An 18,604-nucleotide genomic window follows, 5' to 3' on the forward strand; every position below is an offset into this window, starting at 1 on the left:
TTTTGCTTTCATAAAGGTGATGACAGCAGTTTCAGAGTTTTAAATTCTATGCAGTGAGACCAAATGATGATGCCAACAGCAAATTCTAAATGAGAAGCATTCAGGGAAGTAGTTGAAGCTGCTAAACTTTTTATACCAACTAAGAGACACTGTTCAAGGCATAGATCTAAATGGATGTCAGATGAGCTAATGTGATTTGTGACAGAGAAGAAAAATGCGCAGGATTCACATAAATTATTGGGTGATACAGGAACACCAGCAGCACTAGTCTGCAATTAAGTCACAAAGGAGGTTAGGCAAGCCAAGGTAGATTACAAGAAGTCTCTGGAAAAGAATGCAAAGAAAAGCAGCAAAGATGTCTTTATTTATATAAACATTAGAATGGGATGAGTTACATTGGACAACTTGATATGAATGGTTTAACTGTTCAGCATCCTGCTCAGGTTGCTGTCAACCTGAAGAGGTATTCTGCATCTACATTCACACATGAGGAATCTTTTAGAGATGGGGTTACCAGAAGTATATCAAATTACAGAGAGATAAATGATTCTATGATAACTGAAAGGAAAGTGAAAGAGAAACTGTTGAAGCTAAATGTAAAAAAAGGCAACTGGGGTGGAGAGGATCTATCCAATTGTATTAAGGGAGGCTACAAAAGAGGTAAGCAAACCTTTTGGCCATAATTGTGAGAGCATAGTTGGATTCAGAAAAGGTGCACATTTCCAGTCCACAGGTGCAAATGGATATCCAATTTACAAAGGGGGGGGAACCTAAGTAATTAAAGACATGTTAACTCGAGTTCTGTTCCAGAGAAAATAATAGAATCCTGGTTAAAGAAGTAATGTAGGACCATCTCAAGAGGAATCAGTTAAACTGAAGAAATCATAGTATGGATTTGTTAAGGAGCAATCTTTTCTGACCAATGTGACTGGATACAATGACACAGTAATAGAGGAAATAGATGTAAAATAATTTTCACAACATGTTTTTATTATTATTATTATTATTTTTTTAGAACAGCTTTTGACAATGTCGCACATAAAAGACTGCTGTTCAAAAATGGAGCAGTGTGGAATTAAGGGCAAGGTACTGCGCTATGGATAAAGGGATGGTTGAGTGGGAGAAGGCTTAGATGGTTATCAACACACTCTTCTTCAACTAATGTTATTAGTGGAGTCCCTAGAGTTCAATGATGGGCCTATTGTTGTTTTCTTTATTTATTAATGATATTGATGAATGCATATCTCAGAGTCTCGGAGTGGAATGCAATGTGCTATCAGAAAAACTATGGACAGGATTTCCCAGTCAGTGGAAGGAGAATATGATTTCATTAATATGCAAAAAGAAAAGAATGAGAATGTAAGAAACAGAACCTTGGGGAACACCAGCATTAGTGGAGAAGCTAGAATACAGAGCAATCTGCCATTACCTGAAGAGAATGTTCAGGAAGAAAACCGTATACCCAATTGCAAAAAACAGTCAACAACCATAAGATGGAAGCTTATTTAGAAGACCTTTATGCCAAACATAATTAAAAGTCTTTGAAATGTAAAGAGCAACCTGCTTGAGTATCACCAAACTTTTCCATTGAATTTGTCCATAGATGGGTAACATAAGCCAGAATATCACCAGTGGATTGAGACTGACGGAATCCATATTGGCAATAATTGATCAGATGGAGGTTTTTAGGTAGGTTAAGAGTTGGTGGTTAAGGAATTTCTCAATTACTTTCGAAAGAGTAGATGCAAGTGCAATGGAATGATAATTGTATGGGAGGGATTTGTCACCCTTTTTAGGTACTGGCTGGATATGAGCAAATTTCCAAGCAGATGGAAAAACACTAGTGAAATAAGAAAGTGTAAAAAGGTGACACAGAACAGGGGTAAGCTGAGGAGCAAAGCTTTTAAGAATGAGTTGTGAAATATAATCAAGGCTGGAGCTTTCTCGGCATCAAGATTGTTCAAACTGTTCTGGCATCTTTTTGATGGAAGACCATAGGAAACATTGAGTGGAGTGTACTGGGAATGGCAGGAGGTAGTTTACCAAGTCTCCTATAACAAGGCATTTGCACTTGAGTTGCATATAGCAACTCTAATTATATTCATTGTTATTATATTGTCTGCAATGCACTCCACACTCAAATTTCCTTAGCCTCTATTCATTTAAATTTACAGACGCAATGTTCTCTTTAGATTTCACCAAGGACAGGTCATTGAATGGACAAGAGCACATGGAAATACCATTTTGATTCACTGCACACAGTGGTAATTTAATGTACATACTTGATTATTAAAAATAAGACATTTTATTAATGAATGTTCTATTTTATAAAATTTTCTTTCAAGCCATTGCCAAAGAGCATTAGCAGTGGCATATGATGCAAGAAAGCAAGCTTATACAGCATCAGCCAAAAAAAAAAAAAAAAGAAACACTTCCCATTTCACCTATCCATTTGTTCCAAATGTTTGTATCAACCACTTGCTGGTTAAAGGCAAATTTCCACACACCTATTCTGCAACCACTTTCCTCAATTTGAATTTATGCCCCTCAAGTTTCGAAAGAGTACAGGGCAAGTGCAATGGAACGATAATTGGATTGGGGGGATTTGTCACCCTTTTTAGGTACTGGCTGGATATGAACAAATTTCCAAGTAGATGGAAAAACACTAGTGAAATAAGAAAGTGTAAAAAGGCAACACAGAACAGGGGTAAGCTGAGGAGCACAGCTTTTGAGAACATAATTTGAGCAAGAGGAAGAATCCCACCAAACATTGGTGGGTCTATATATGAGCGTACTACAAAAACTTTATCAGAACCTGTTTTCCTGCTATCCTACCAATTCAATATAATGTGCTCAGGCTGAAGCTTTGATAGTTAATGCTTTTATGTGTGATGTTATATGTTACTCCTTCTTGTAAACCAATCAGAAAGATTGCTCTTATTAGCTATTATAATATAAAACAGCATTTACGTTGCAGATATAAATGCATCCTATCAATTAATTTTAGATTACTGAAAAAATAAAATTTTTACTTGACATTAGTGCTCTTCTTTTTTCTCATAAATATCCAAACATTCCCATTATTATGTGAACATTCTCACTCAGCAGCTTAATAATCAGCTACTGGCAACTATGTTACAAGTAGCATTCTGCTGTTACAGCAGCATGCAACTTGTAAAATAGTTGCCAGTAGCTGATTATTAAGCTGCATTCTGCTGTTACAGCAGCATGAAACACATGATCTGCAACATAAATGCTGTCTTATATTATCAAACACATATCAAGTGTAGTGCAAAACAGTTCTAAATCTGCACTCTTACTTGCTGTCAGAGCTTAATCCTCCTGTTTAGTCAATTTCCCTGGTCTAACTGTATGCAACAGTTTCATTATGTTAGACTAAGTTTAGGAAATTTACAAAAGCTGGCAGCACAGTGACATTTGGATTTCATATGAATAAGCAGTTTTCTCATTGCCAATGTTAATAAACAATTGCAACTCACTATGAGTCTCCATGGTCAATTATGATGAAAGACAGTTTAACAAAATATTTTTAATGGAATATATTACAATGCTAATCAAGTGAAGTGGCTTTTTTTAACTGCAAATTCTTATCTCTGTTCAATACTTAATTTCTCTAACCTAACTATACATAACAGTTTGACTGTTAGGTCAGGGAAACCTGAAAAGCAAGCAGTTAGTAGAATGTATTCAGATTTCACACAAATGAGCTGTTTCTCCTTACCAACATTAAAAACTGTTGCAACTCTGTGCAGGACTGCACATCAAATTCAGATCAATTGTATTTTATACTTGATTATTCACTGCTGTTAAGAATAATTTTTTTATTCTTATGAAATGTTATGCTGCCGAACAAGTACAGTGTCATCTTTTAAATACAAATTAGAAATATTACAGCTTGATCACTTTAGAAAAGAACTTGTGCAGTATAATAGTCATACATGAAGATATATCACATTGAAATTTTAGGGGTTTTCTGTAGCACTGGTGGGAGAAGCAGCGAAAATGTCAGGTTTGATGTATGTTTTTTAATATTTTATAGGTAGTTTATACTTTATAAATGTACACACACATGCCCATGCATGCACGTGCACATCAAACAAGCTATAATAGGAAACAGATATAAGGAGAGAAAAAATTTACTAAAGTGAAACTAGAGGGAGCAAAGTATCACATAATTAATGCTACTGTAAATAGATTGGATATTACAGCTGCCTAGAATACTGTAAACTCCTGTTATAGTGCTTTCAAAGGGACTGGCCTAAGAAGCACTATAAGTGGGAGTGTTAACAGAAGGTTACTGAATAGGACCCAAAGAATACAGCATTAAGAGCACAACAGCACCACAAGCTGGAGCATTATAATGGGGGTTTCTTGTATATACATATTTTTTTAGCTATAAAGGAAGAATAAACCAATTTAGTTAATAACTAAGTGGCTAGATATCTGTACCTTAAGTCCAAATAATGTGCATTCACCTTAGAGGGTGAAAATTAATTGATATCAATGAACAAATTTATATACATAAAATACACTAACCTCCAAAAGGTATCAAAGCATCCTTGTTTTCATAGTGCACTGGATAAACAAGTGACTCAGATCAGTATATAAGGAAAGCATGAGTCACAATTTTTTTCTGTTTACAGCTCAGCTGATTGATTTTGAGAGGGGGGTGTTATTGTCAGATGTCTTGTCAATTCATGCAATTGCTGATAGTCTATAGCATCCAAAGTCAACTGTTGGTGGTGTGATATTGTAAAATGAAAGTATGAAAGTACTACCACAACCATCTAGCAATGCAAAGAAGGACCAGAAGCTCACTCCATGTGATCAGAGGGTATATTCAGATCAAAAGGGTAGTATGACAATTTTTCTTCAAAAATCCATGAAAAACATCAACCAGAAGTTTAAGGCATCAACAGGGGTTGAGGTCTGTACAACAACACTATAGAGATCCACACTTTAATTTTCATGGGACAGTGTTGGTGTATAAGTCATACATCACTAGCACAATCAGCAGTCTCACCTTGCACAGTGCAATGAATGCCATAATTGATCCACACAGTTCAAAGAAGTGATGAATTTCTCTAGGTTCCTATTTTGATCAGACAGGTGGGTGTTCAGGATGCCTAGAAAATGTCTGCTGCTGAAGTGCATTGTGCCAACAATGAAGTTCAGAGGATGTGAGAGTTATGGTGTGCATCTATTTCTCATAGTATGGCCTAAGATCTTCTATAGCTATGCAGAGAACCATAAAAATCAATGCCTACCTTAACATTTTGGACAATTCCATCTCCTTACAATGTGGTGGTTCTTGGTACAGACCTATGTTTCTGTCAACACAATAATATCCTATGCCATACTACTGGTGTAGTTCAAGGATAGTTCATGGACATGAATTATCCACGAGTTGGAATGGCTGGGTCAGAGTTCTGATTTGAAATCTATGAAATGAACAGAAAATTTCAGGTGAGGACCAGAACAACATGTCACACATTGGTATTTCAACTAGTCAGTGTTCTGCAGGAGGAATAGAGGACTATGTTTAGAAGATTTAGGATTATCAGATTATCATTCATTAGTGGAAAGTCTGCCTATAAGAGTACAGTATATCATAGCAGCCAAAGGGAGAACCAACACATTATTGAACTAAGTGGTGATAACACCAATGTTAAACTGATATGTGATGTGTCCGTATACTTTCAAAGAGACATGTATTCAATAAATCTAAATCACAGCAGAACTATCTAATTCTGATTGTGTTGGCATTAGGATTAGTAGGGCTTATGATGCAAGAAAGCAAGCTTATATAGAATCACCCAAAAAAACAAAAAAAAATACACCCTTCCATTCATCCATCCATTCACTCCAAATGTTTGTCTAGTTCTGCCTTGAACTTATTTAAGTTTCTGACCTCCATTACAAGACATGGAAATTTGTTCCAACTATCAACCACCCGCTGGCTAAAGGCAAATATCCACACATGTAGTCTACAACAGTCTTTCCTCAATTTGAATTTATACCCCTCAAGTGAGTAATCTGGGCAAGAGGAAGAATCGCATTAGCACTGAGCTTGCTCAATCCATTCAAGGCCTCATACACCTCAATTAGATCACCACGTCACAGGTGCCTAGTCTTCAGAAGCTGCAATTTGCAGAACTTAAGTCTTTCTTGGTAACACCAACCCTTTGTTCCACTCACCAATCTCGTTGCCCTTCTCTGTACTCGTTCCAAGAGTTATACATCTTTCCTAAAATGAGGCCTCCAGAACCGTATACAGTATTCAAGGCATGGCCTGACTATTGCCTTATACAAGGGGGCAATCAACTCCTTATCCCTGCTAGCAAAATTCCTGTATATCATTGACAAGATCCCACAATCTACTCTGGCAGTCTGTCTGCACTGTTCAGAAAACTTCATATCTGACTGCTCAATTACCCCTAGGTCTCTTTCATTCTCCACTACCCTGAGTGTAACAGCACATAGCTGGTACATTTCTATGGGGTTACTGCTACCCATACGCAGTACTTTGCATTTGTCAAGGTTAAACTTCAGTTGCCACTTCTCATCCCATCTACCCAACTTTTCCAGATTCTGTTGCAGCAGCATACTATCATTACTTTTATTAACAACCCTGGCAACCTTTGTATCATCTGCAAACTTTGACATTAAGCTTGATATACCTTCATCAATATCATTGATAAATATAAAAAACAAGAATGGGCCCAACACTGAACTCTGAGGAACACCGCTAATGACATTAGTACATGTAGAGCAGTATCTATTGATTACCACTCTGTCTTCTCCCACTCAACGATCCTTTTATCCATTGTAGCAACTTGCCCTTAATGCCATACTCCTCCAATTTGTATAGTAGTCTTCCATGTGCCATAGTATCGAAAGTTTTCCTAAAATCCAAGTATATGATATAAAAATTATTCTTTGCATCTAATTCTTTTTGTGACCACATCATAGTATCCAATCAAATTTGTCAGACAAGACTTCCACTTAACAAACCCATGCTGTGTCTGAATATAACTGCAGTCTTGTCTAGATAATCCTGCATTGCTTCCTTAACCAGTGACTCCATTATTTTCCCTTGAACAGAAGTTAGACTAACAGGTCTGTAATTACCTGTGTCATCCTTTGATTCCCCTTTGTGAATTGGGGATACATTTGCACATCTCTAGTCCATGGGGACCTCCCCCTGAGTCCAAGGAAGCTCTCATAATTATGGCTAAGGGTTTGCTTACTTCTTTTGCTGCTTCCTTTAATATAATGCTTAACTTCAACAATTTCTCCTCCTTTGCTCTCAGTTATTAAAAAATCACTTAGCGCCAGTAGCGGATTAAGGTCGGTTGAGGCCCCGGGTGCAGAAGAAAATATTGGGCCCCTTAAAAAAAGAGAGAGACAGGGAAAATAAAAATACATGTTAACCATTTTTTTAAATAAATAAAAAATATTATGTACTATTAATGTTTTATTTCCAATAAAATTTGAATATAATATATGTATAATATAATTAATAATAGCATAATAATAATCACAAAGTTTTGAACTAATAGTTGAACATATTAGTTCAACTAATTTGTTGGGGGTTTAGCATGGGCCCTTCAGAAGTCGGGGCCCAGGGCGCGCACCCGGTGCACCCGCCGTTAAATCCGCCTCTGCTTAGCTCCCTGTTAGAGTTTGATAAACATCTGGCCTGCTTCTCCTTGAATAACTCCTCATGTGTGAATGTAGATGCAAAATACTCATTTAGTTTGGCAGCTATCTGAGAATGATCATCTACAGTCAAACCATTGATATTAAGTGGACCAATCTGATTCATCCCCTTCCTTTTAGAGTTTATATAAGTAAAGAAGTCTTTTCTGTGTTTCTTTGCATCCTTTGCTAAAGATTTCTCGTAATATGCCTTCACCTACCTAACTTCCTTTGTGACTTGATTACAGACTAGCTTACATCTGCCATAGGCTTCTGTGTCACCTAATAATTTATGTGCATCCCATGCATTTTTCTTCTCTGCCACGAGCCACACTAATTCATCTGATATCCATTTAATCCTAAACCTTGAATAGTGTTTCTTAGTTGGTATGAAAAGCCTGGTACCCTCCAGGATTAAGTCCCCAAAGATTTTCCATTTAGAATTCACTGTTGGTAACATCATCAGTTGATCCCACTATATAGAATTCAAAAACTCTCTGAGACCACTGTAGTCACCTTTACAAAAGCAAAAACCCTTCCCCTTACCCCTGATAGTAGTTACATCTTTAAGTAAATCCCACATGAGTACACTGTGATTACTGCCACTACCAGTTTGGCTATATTATCAGCCATAGATCATAATATATGATAGCATATTTTGCTATATAATTTCACAGCTTACTGGCAAAAAGCAACTAGCCCAATGGACAACTAGCCAATTAAACTAAATATATATATATACACAACTGTAAGTTATCCATAAACTCTGTTGATCTAGGGAAATGTGGGGAAACCAGCAAATGCACAAAAAAATTCATATATTTGAAAGATATGAAGCACATTACTGCATTAGATACTTGATCATGTATAAATGACATAAGAGAGAGTAAAAGATATGATAAATCAAACTGTTATAATACTGCTAAAGCTATATTGCTGTAAAATGATTCTGATCCTCAAATGGCTGTGGAATAGTGTTATACTATTAGAACATTTAACTACATACAATATTACTACATTATAAATCCAGTGACTTCCCTTCAGGCATCTAAATCAAAAGTTAACCAATTATGAAACCTGACAATGAGTTATACCTATTAAGTAACTTACCCTTTGTGAAGCAATACATACAGCCTATCATATTATGAAAACCACAGCAATGAGTTAAATCACTGAAACAGGCTAGTAATTTATAAAACAATATTATGAAAAATAAGTTATATGACTGGCTGCAGAGAGCAGAAATATAAATAACTTAAAATTTATAAAATAGAAAATAAAAACGCATTATAGTCCTATAAACCAACCTTCATAATCAAATGATAAAGGCATAACATGCCAAGCACATCTGAAATGCCTGGAAAAATTATATTAATATAGTGCAGTACAACAGAAGAAAGCTAACCAAAATACAGAACAGTAGAAATATTACATGCAAATCAAGCAATTATCATAAGTATACAAGAACTGATAGCTTTGTATGCAGCAAGTTACAAAAAAAGACCATCGTCAGTGGATCTAAAACAAACAAACACTTACCTCCTATCTAATTCCCAACTATAAATTAATATTAAAATATTTTTATATTATAAACCCAGCGTCTTCCCTGCAAGCATTTTAATTAATCTACCAATTACAAAAACTCAGGAATGATTTTATACATTTGCAACTGCTTACCTTCTGTGAAGAAAAATATTTATAAATTAAACAGCCCAACATAATATTATGAAGAATGAGTTATATTAAAAAAGCAAAGCAGCATATGATGGGCCGATAATTGGAAAGGCCACTGTGAGCTATATCAAAGAAAAAAAAAAAAAAAAAGTGTTCAGTTTATACAAGGGAAGGGGTTCAAAAAGATTTTTATTCACCAAGAAGTAATTGTGACAGGAAGGTGAAATTTTTTTGTTTGATACCTTGAAATCGCTATAGCAACCACACAAATTTTGGTTTAAATCCAACAATTCATTTTTTTTTTTTTGCAATGCTGAATGAAGGGAAGTGTCTCAATGAATAAAGTAGAATACAGATCAGTGATTCAGTATCTCTTTCTGCAGGGTAAACACTCAAAACAATCCACAAAGAAATGGTTGCTGTTTATGGAGAAGACATCCCAGGTTACAGCATTGTTGCTGCACACTGGTATAAACAATTCAAATGTGGAAGAACCTCAGTGCATGATGAAGAAATCCCAGGATGCCCAGAAATGGCTGTAACAGAAGAGAGTGTTGCAAAAATTGAGTCATTAATCCTGGAAGATCTGTATTAGAATCAAAGAACCAGCTGAGCTCCAAATTGGTGTAGAGTCTAAGAAAACATCATTCATCAACAGTTGCATATGAGCAAGGTGTCTGCTAGATACATCTCCAGACTTCTGACCCCTTACCAGAAGAAGGAAAGGGCACAATGTGCACATGAAATATTGCCGATGTGGCAAGAAAAGGAAGAAGAGTTTTTTTCACAGCTAGTGACCATGGATGAAACTTGGATCCATCACTGTGATTCCAAAACTAAACAAATGTCAAAACAATGGAAGCATGCAGAATCACCACCTACCACAAAATGCCAAAAGTGCAACCAAGGGCTGCCAAGATGATGCTGTCAGTTTTTTGGGATTAGGATGTAATACTAACAGATTACATTCAAAAGTGCTGTACTGTGATGATAAAGCATTATTCCAATCTCCTCAAAGCGACATGTTGCTATAAAAGAAAAAACACAGGAAAAGCTGTCAAAAGGTGTGTAACTGCTCCACAATAATGCCCCTGAGCATTCCTCACATTCTGCTGCGAGGCATGCCCACGAATGTGGGTTTGAAATATTCCCGCATCCTGCTTATTCCTCTGACCTTGCAACCTTGGATTTATTCCTCTTTTCTGCCCTGAAGTCTTTTCTTTGTGGAAAACACTCTGCTGATTTCTGCTGCCAAGTCACGATCTGAAGGACAGTCAGGGACTTCTACAAAACTGGCCTGTGGAAGTGTATTGAGAGGTGGCAAATACATGTAATTCTGTGTAGTGACTATGCTGAAAAAAATGTAATAGATGGTGTTTGTTTCAACCTTCTATCACAATCTGGGTGAATAGAAATCTTTTTTGAACCCCCCCCCCATACTCCAGAGACCATATAAATGAAGGAATTTACAAGTAATCATTTTTACAAGAAATAATCTAAATCAATAAAACAGCCAATCTTTTATGGAACCGTAATGAGTTGTATAACTGCCTGCAGGGTTACCAAATGTTCCTGATTGACAGCCTTTTCCTGGAAATTTTGTCCTCAGAAAGGCAACTCACAAGAATTGCAAATCATGTATTTAAGACTGCTCTCTTTACAGATCTATATTCCACACATTACATAAAAGCTCCTTTTCAAAATGATAACTCCTTGTTCAATGATAACTCCTTGTTCATACTAATGTAGTTACTGTGTGAACATGATTTTTATAAGTAAGATATGGAGTTAAAGTCTGAATAACTGAACTTACGATTTATTTTAAAAACATAATTACAAGTTTTATTATCTAAATCAATTATTATAATTTTATAATTTATAAATATAGTCTATAATTTTATAGAAAGGCTACAAACATTTGGATAATAATTTAATAATTATAAAATAAAAAGCTAATGATATTTGGCCTTATTGAAATTATATGGAATTAGAAATATCCTATTTACTTATATTTTATTTTTGACTAGCAGGATTTAAACTGTATAGTTATTGTAACAGTCTTAATGATCACTGCAGAACACATTCTACCTTCATAAAAAAATCCCAGGAAATTTGTTAAAATTATTTCTTTGCCCTTTTTTCGAACACATTTAAAACTATGGCATATTCGCCTTTTAGAAATGACATTACACTGCTAAAAAGTTAATCTGCCAATTATACTACTCAATAGTTTTAAATAAATGTATTACACTAAGGCATAAAATGAAAAGTTATTATAAGTTATTATTTTTTATTAATTTTTTATTTTAATTATTTATTTTTTATACTAAAGAATAAAACAAAAATGTTATTATAAGTTTTTGATCCTGTTTGATGTTAATTTATTAAAAAATAATTAATTGATTTAATAATTAAATATATACATTATTTCTTCTTGCATCCTTTATACTGTCAGGTTAATGAATACATTAAGAAATGCCTAATTTAAATTACTGAATCCTTTTATTCCAAACATTTCCATGGAGGACTCAGATGGAGCATGGTGGTGTGACTTTTGGGGATGTGACAGCTAGAAACTTAAGTAAATAATTTAAAATTTTGCTGGCTGCAAGAAAACAAAAGAGAAGACAAGATAATCCCATCCTCTTAAACACATATAATTTATATAATTATATTTTATAATCTATTTTATTATAATTGACTATTGAACAAGTCAGAGCCTTTGCACCATGTTTTGTTCGTAGTGAACTGTCCAAGTCAATAATTGGCATTGTTTTAATTGTATCTCATATTGTGAATACCTTCACGAGTGGCCAAGGTATTGCACTACTTTGAATAAGTAACACTTCACCAGTGGAGAAGACTAATGTTACTTATTCTTGGCAGATACCACCACTCAGACGGCACTGTTTTGAAGCTTTTTGGCTTACTCATCGGTGGGTGGGCATGTACCCTGTTGTTGCAGTAGTGACAACCCAGTTATGAAGTATGAGTCCACACTGGACTTATATTTCATGGACTTGGACAGTTCGCTATGAACAAAATGATGCAAAGGCATTGACCCGTTCAATAGTAAATCTCCCATGCATCATGCTATAAATAGTTAGTTATTTGGTTTTTAGGAGCATTAGCAACTAAGGCCATATTGCTCCGGGATATGCGGTGGTCATTCCCTGACCTTTCCGCATCCTCCGTATTTGGTGGTGACGAGCTCGAACCCCGGTCTAATCAAGAAGCGTGTGCTACGCACTGCTGCTCCTTCCCACCTGGCTACGGAGGCGCCATGCTATAAATGCCTTAGTTTATACTATTACACACCTTTAAGCATCTCTCTCATATTGTGGACTTATACTTTATAACTGAGTTTTCACTATTGCAACGTCAGGGCACCTGCCCACCAACCAATGAGAAGCCAATCAGCTTTGAAATGGAGCCGTCTGGGTGGTGGTATCTGTAAGTAACGTTAGTCTTCTCCATAAGTGAAACGTTACTTATTCGAGGTAAGGTGTATTTAGTCTCTAATGGCACCAGGGTTATAGCACCTCGTTGTGAAGGTATTCACAATATGAGATACAATTAAAATGACGCCAATTATTGACTTGGACAGTTGCATTAAGCATAGTCTCATGCTTAATGCAAAATAAACACCTTATTTTATTATAATATAATTAATTAATATTAAAATTAATTAATATTATAATATAATAAATAATAATAATTGCTAGTTAAATAAATTCTTGATTTCATGTATTTAATAATAATTATTATTATGTAAGTCAGTTCCCAGAAATTGGTATTTGTTTATTTTTTGTATTTTTTTAATTGAAGCTATTTTGTCCTTGGATTGAGGGGGAAGCGACACTAAAGAATAGGCAATGCTAGTCTTCAGTGTCACTCATCAGCTATTGCCTTAATCCTATCAAATAACTCTGTTATTTTTATCAAAATCCAGCGAGCACAGGTATTATAACTTACCTCGTGGACCACTTCATGAGTTTGCTGACATCAAAAATGGAGTATATGATGAGGAAAAGGGTATTCCACAATCCTACACACGCATACATTGCTTGAAAGTTTAGGTGGAAATCTTGACATATACTGAAGATAACTGTTGAATAAATCATAAAAAATGAAATTCAGGAGGGAATCAATTAGCAAAACTGTTACTAAATAATTGCAATGAAATAGTTCAATTTAGAAGGAACATGTTATTTCATTTTTCCAAAACAGTTCACTGTAATTGAAATGTTATTACGTGGAGGAAATACTAGCAGAGAAACATCTACATGATAATTCAGAATTCATACAACCCAAATTGTAAGTGGTGAATGATGATCTCTAACTCTTTTTGTTTTGTTTTTTTTTTTGAAAAGGTGTCCAACATAAGTTTTTGAATAATCAAAGATCTTTTTGATTTGTTGTCTCTAAAACGATATATTGTTCGCCACAAATAATTGTCCTTTTCAAAGGATGGACAGAAATTTAGACACAGATAAACTCTTTTGGAAAAATTACAAATTTAATATTTTAACTAAGTTAACGAAGAATAACTAAATTTTAAAATTTTGCACAAAAAATTCTGGCAGATAACAGAATTCAAATCAATAAACACTTCTGAATACTTACCTTTCATATAAAGACTGAGAGGGGCAGTGGTCATTACAATTACTAATGGCTGACCTCCCAATAAAGAAAACACAAGGCCTCCAAAGGTTTGACCAATTATTGATTTTCTTACATCTGAAATGAAACAAATTATTATTATTTTGATTATGTTCAACGCAAATATTCAATATACTTTTTATTCAATTATGATGTGTTTTATTCGTGTTTATAATTTTTTTTATTATATATACAAATAAAATTATATTAATAGTGTTATTTAAACCAAGAAATCTCATAGGAGAGAACTTGAAATTTGCAGCTACACCTCTGATTTCAAATCAGTGATGTAGCTAACAATTCTAGCTCTCCCCTGTGAGTTTTTCAAATGCAACACTTTCTCCCACTCCTTAAAAAACTGTACCATTACTCAGCCATTGGGGGGGGGGGATGGCAGAGTAATAGTAGTTTTTTTCACTGAAAACAAATCATGACAGTGGATCAAAACTGGATAATAGCTATTTAAGAAAATTTCAAAAATTTAAATCTCAAAATACAACATTTATTAAAAAATAACAATTGAATGAATTTAATTTACATGATATACAAGCTATTGGCTAAATGACTGGCCAAACTGCAAAAGGGATAAGCATAGGAAGTTAAATAGTATATATGAAAAAATATGCAGTCCAACGGTGGATAATCCACCAGACTTGGTGACTTGGCAAAATTTGCACACATGAAGAGTCTTCAAATATTTGAGTTACAGAACGTGGTAACCATATATCATAGAGGAGGATCTGATTGAGGTCTGTAATGCTCTGAAGCACCAGTAAAATGAATAAAAGTGGAAGTTTCATGGTTATAAATTACAATATGAATTCGGGGACATAAATTCATAGTGTGAGGAATGAGCTTGAGACTGAATTGCAGAAACTTTTCTTTTAGGCAGTGAGAATTTAATTAACATAATAAATTACCATGTGGGTAGTAGATAATTTGGGGAAATTCAAAGGTCAGTCGGCATGAGGAGGGAAATGCATAGAAGTTTATTTATTTCTTTATTATTATTATTTTTTTGGCTAGTGCAACAAAGGCCTCCCTTTATGGCTAATACAGAAATCCACAACCACGGGGGATATGATTCTGGAAAGTATAGTGTTTTGCTGAAGTTAGCAAGAACAAGGTGTCATAGAAAATAGAAGATTAGGGGAAATAACAATAAATATGCAATGAAATATGGGAAAAACACAATAAACTTAAATTTTTCATTTATGAAATGTGAAAGCAATGATAAAGTTGACAATACAATAAGAAAAATATAACAAGATATAAAATTTGACATTAGATGCTCACGAAACACATCTCTTCTCTCAAAGCAATATTAAAATTAGTACAAAATATGTCTGGGGAAAAACATAAATGTTAGTCTAAAAACATGAAAATCCTTAAAACCTCATATTATGGATTGGCAGCCACATGTCTATGTGCTACTGACAAGGGGGCATCACTGAGTATATCTGCAGTGGTTCCAAAATGTGTATCTCAGCATTTTGTGTCACCCTCATTTTTGCTTTTCCAGTGCTTATGTCACACCAAACTGACTCAACATTGCACTGTCCATCTATGTCAACTGGATGCACTTCCTTAGATTTTATATGTTTCTTAACTAACAGCATAACCCCTCCTCCCTTCTTATCCTGTCTATCCTTTCTGTATACATTGTACTCCCCAAATTCAAATTCTGCCCCTCTATATATATTGCACTATTTTGAATAAGTAATGGCTCACCAATGGAGAAGACTACTATTACTTATTGTTACTTATTCTTGGTGGATACCACCATCCAGATGGCACCGTTTCGGCGCTCGTTGGAGAACATTGGTGGGTGGGCAGGTACTTGGTGTTGCAATGATGACAAAACCAGTCTGGGTGGTGGTGGTGGTGGTGGTATCCTCCAAGAATAAGTAACAGTAGTCTTCTAAATTGGTGAAGCGTTACTTATTCGAGATAGTGCAATATCATGGTAACTCGTTGTGAAGGTATTCACAATATGAGATATACTTAAATGATGCCATTTTCAACTACTTAGTAGTTGGCTACGTATAGACATGATGCTGTAGCACAGTGGCATAGCCAGGATTTTTTGTCGGCAGGTACATCACAAAAAAAGTGCTAATTGTCCAATGCTAAAAAGTGCCACAATACCAGATTTCAGTGTCAGGGGGATACAATCATTATCTCCTGACCCTATCTGACTAACCCACTGCTCTAGCACTAACTTATATGTAACCTCAGGCTATTGCCCTAAATGTATTATGTACTAATATTAATACTAATATGAGAGGTGTTATCAATACACAAGCAGCATATTGATAATAAGTGTAAGGTCAGGGCAAAATACATTTTTCAAGACCAAAATTAGAGAATTGAAACAAATTTATAAATATTACTTGAGCAGAGGCTACCATAAGTGCAAGGCCACAAACGCTGCCTCATTAGTTCACCAGCCCTGGAAATAAGTGCAATATTTGTGTCAGAGGTAATTTGTGGTTGACCAAATATACAGAAGTAGAGGTTTTAGTAATTACTGTCAAATATACCACAGTCATCACCTTTTCAGACAAACTGAAAATACATAATAAATGAAATTTTATAAATAGATCAAGTACACCGTAATTATATATACTATATAATATTGGTATAAGTACATCATAGTTTACCCAAATTTAACTACATAAGTAGTGTAACGGCATCGTTTGATTATATTAACCCCAGGGGCACACATCTTATGAGTATGGGCTTGGCACACCCAGGGTCCTGAGCTGGATATCATCATTCTTCTCTTTCTTGGTGATTCCTTTCTACTTCTCTCTCTCTCGGTGTACTCGGGAATTTTTTTTTTTTTTGTTTTGGCTGGTGCAGCATAAGCCTCAGGCTTCCTTGCACCATATGGCTAATAATATCTCAGATTGTTGCTACCTTCACAACGTGATACCAGGTATCTCGTTGTGAAGCAAATAAATAATGCTTCTCTAGTAGAGGAGACTACTCGTTACTTTATTTATTCGAAGTAGTGAAATACTCGGTATCTCATTGTGAAGGTAACCATGATATGAGATGTAATCAAATGATGGCGTTACACTACTTAGGTAGTTAAATTTATGGGTAAATTATGGTGTATTTACACCGATATTATATAGTTATTTTCAACTCATAACATATTATGCCTTGTGCATTTAGTCTTCAAAACTGTAATTATATAAAAGGTTCAGTCAAATCCTAAAAATTTAAAAAGTTTACTTTTATTTACATTATCTGTTTTAAATTAAAAATCATGACTCGAATTATAATTTCCTTGTGATATTTCAGTGCCAAAAGTTAGATAACATACTGCTTCAGATAATAAAATATTTTTCTGCACAGAGATTCTGATTTTTTTTAAAAACTTCGGCATTACTTATACCTATCTCAAAAATCTGCCTTCAAATTTTTGTCAAATTAAAAAAAAAAAACGAAAAAAAAATACTCACCGATCTGCCCCTGGGTATTATTGTCGTTGAGAGCTCCAAATGCTATAGTGGGCAGGAGGCAGGCAAAGTAGAGGAAGAAGATAGTAGATACTGTTTTATGGATTGTCTTGTGCCCAACAAAACCTGGAATGAGGTATACCCCATGAAATTCATATATAATTCTTACTGAAATAAAAAAGGGGTGATGTGTTAGGAAATAGGGGATAGTTTTTTCCTAGATTAAATTATTATGGTTGTCAAATTTCTATCGCCATTACTTCTATCTCTTCTACAGTTATTTGGAACAAATCACTACCAACTCCTGCAATGGAACCGGTAGTGATCACTACCAACTCCTCCTCATATATGGACACATTTTTAGAACACTGCTGAGTTAAACACTTACATATTTTTATAAGCATAATTTACATTACTTATGCATTTGCTGTCCAAGGGTCTGTTGCTTGCAAGATTTGCCGAACCCTAGTCTCGTGATCGATAGCGGATACCTACAGTTAAAAAACAAAGGCGAGGATCCACAAAACCAAAACATTTCTGGGGCTCCGTTGCAATTTTCCCTTGAATGCATGTTCGGAGCTGCACATGGAGAACAAATACACATCTGTATATTGAGTATTCGGAATCCTCGAATCCTACTGTCAAAATTTTTAGGGTGCAGTGGTTCCTCACCCCACCAAGTTACTTTAAATAGATGATATGTGTTCCTCCATATAGGAAAGACTTTTTTTTTTTTTTCAGGGTAAGGATATATCTGGAATGGTGACGTGTGTTAAGCGCCAAAGCAACTAAAGTTATGAAACGTCAGCTATTGCGTGTATTCCATGGTAGACTGCCTATTTTCTGGACGAAAAATCGACATTTCCAGAAGAAAAATCATGCTACCCTCGCCTGAAACCGACGAACTCAGCCACGTTGGGAATAAAATTCCATTAAAATTCTTCGTTTCACTGACGAGATTCGAAATCAGGTTTTTTCCACCTGGTATGGGGACTGGAGAGGATGGTGATTATATCAACCGTGCTATCCACGAGGGTGATCTGGAATGGAGTAGCCATCTGAATCCCATTGGGTGT

At 35.1% G+C, this 18,604-nt stretch overlaps 1 protein-coding gene across 3 annotated transcripts in view; it reads right to left on the reverse strand.

The window, feature by feature from the left end:
- LOC150086107 (solute carrier family 4 member 11-like) overlaps nucleotides 1-18,604 on the reverse strand; it is a 478,166-nt gene that overhangs the window by 74,739 nt on the left and 384,823 nt on the right. For all 3 annotated transcript variants that reach the window (XM_090373714.1, XM_090373715.1, XM_090373713.1), the window contains 3 exons: nucleotides 17,532-17,654; nucleotides 14,023-14,136; nucleotides 13,372-13,504 (listed from right to left, as the gene is read on the reverse strand). In XM_090373714.1, coding sequence (XP_090229840.1) covers nucleotides 13,372-13,504; nucleotides 14,023-14,136; nucleotides 17,532-17,654 — 370 coding nt within the window. The remainder of the gene's footprint in view (nucleotides 1-13,371; nucleotides 13,505-14,022; nucleotides 14,137-17,531; nucleotides 17,655-18,604) is intronic.

The sequence above is a fragment of the Mastigoproctus giganteus genome, chromosome 5, assembly GCF_048544385.1.
Source record: "Mastigoproctus giganteus isolate SK-2022 chromosome 5, ASM4854438v1, whole genome shotgun sequence".
In the NCBI taxonomy this organism is placed as follows: Eukaryota; Metazoa; Arthropoda; class Arachnida; order Uropygi; family Thelyphonidae; genus Mastigoproctus; species Mastigoproctus giganteus.